Below are 1120 nucleotides of genomic sequence, written 5' to 3'. Positions count from 1 at the left end.
GAAGGGAGGGTACGGCAGCAGCTGCAGCGCCCTGGACAGGAGCTTTGAGGTCTTCCTCAGTCATTGCTGTTAATGGTGTTTTTCGTTCAGTGAGCGCTTCGTAATACTCCTTGCTGCAACGCAAAACCAAGACATGAGGAAGCAGACAGTCTAATTGCAGAAGCAGAAGTTGTGCTGTATCCAGCCCTCTCCTTGATTTAGCCCCCTCCACTCAACACTTACTCGAAGGGAGCCTTGTTCTCCTCCGCTGCAGGCTTCATCTCACAAAAAAGAAATTTGGCACTTGTTTGTGAAGTTCGATACTCTTGTGTTTGTGGAACGCATGTTCCAATGGCGCAGCCAACTCTGGTGCTCTTAGACGAAAGAAGGTGTGCGAGGTTGGCGCCGTCTGGTTCCGCCCAGAAGTCCGTCCACTTCTGCTGAGTATCAGTTTCAGGGTATGACGTCAGCTTTCTGAGGGAAGAGCAGCAGTCGACATAACAATAACATGCAGAATTAGCATTTAAATCAATTGGATCAGCCTTGCTGATGAAGATGAAGCGGGTCTGTGTCGGGAACGCGGTGTATGAGAGTATGGCGGCTATGATTATGGAGGATTGTTCGTCTCACTCTCTTCCCTTGTAAACATTTTACGAATGCATATAAAATCACGGCACAGACATGTCCTATCTTGTGTAATTAGACTATCTACTTGCTTGTGTGTTGGTGTTGTGCTGAGGGGAGTAAAGATGCACTCACTTAAGTCCAGCGTCAAGAGCTCTCTGCACCGCTTGGCGATAGTTCAGGTCTTCAGCGTCTGTGAACTGTGCGGTAAATTTTGTCTTCTTCTGAAAGTTCAAACAGAAGCGAAATATGTCAAATATATTTTCGTGTTTATGCAGGAGTCCATAAACGTATAAAAGTGTATTTACGGCCGCCAGTCGAACATTTAAACGGTGGATTTACTCACGAGTTTTGCGATAGCGTCGTCACACGTAGTGGGTGGCGACGATTCAGATGCCCACGATGTGAATGCATTCTCTAGACCTTCAGACAGGTCGCTGTTCTCCATCAATACGCCAATCCGTACAGACATCTGACCAACGCGGGCCAAGTTCACGGAGGTGTATGCATCTGCAAG

At 47.5% G+C, this 1120-nt stretch overlaps 1 protein-coding gene across 1 annotated transcript in view; it reads right to left on the bottom strand.

Moving 5' to 3' along the window:
• The window catches only part of EMH_0098920 (SAG family member), a gene marked incomplete at both ends in the record, with an annotated part of 1125 nt that extends 50 nt beyond the window's left edge, over positions 1–1075 (bottom strand). Inside the window, 4 exons of the mRNA XM_013494058.1 lie at positions 2–113; positions 223–453; positions 739–827; positions 950–1075. Coding sequence (XP_013349512.1) covers positions 2–113; positions 223–453; positions 739–827; positions 950–1075 — 558 coding nt within the window. The remainder of the gene's footprint in view (position 1; positions 114–222; positions 454–738; positions 828–949) is intronic.
• Between the last annotated feature and the right edge of the window lie 45 nt (positions 1076–1120).

This window comes from Eimeria mitis, genomic scaffold, assembly GCF_000499745.2.
Source record: "Eimeria mitis Houghton genomic scaffold, Emh_scaff10188, whole genome shotgun sequence".
Lineage (NCBI taxonomy): Eukaryota > Apicomplexa > Conoidasida > Eucoccidiorida > Eimeriidae > Eimeria > Eimeria mitis.
This window is presented reverse-complemented; position numbering and strand designations above follow the sequence as displayed.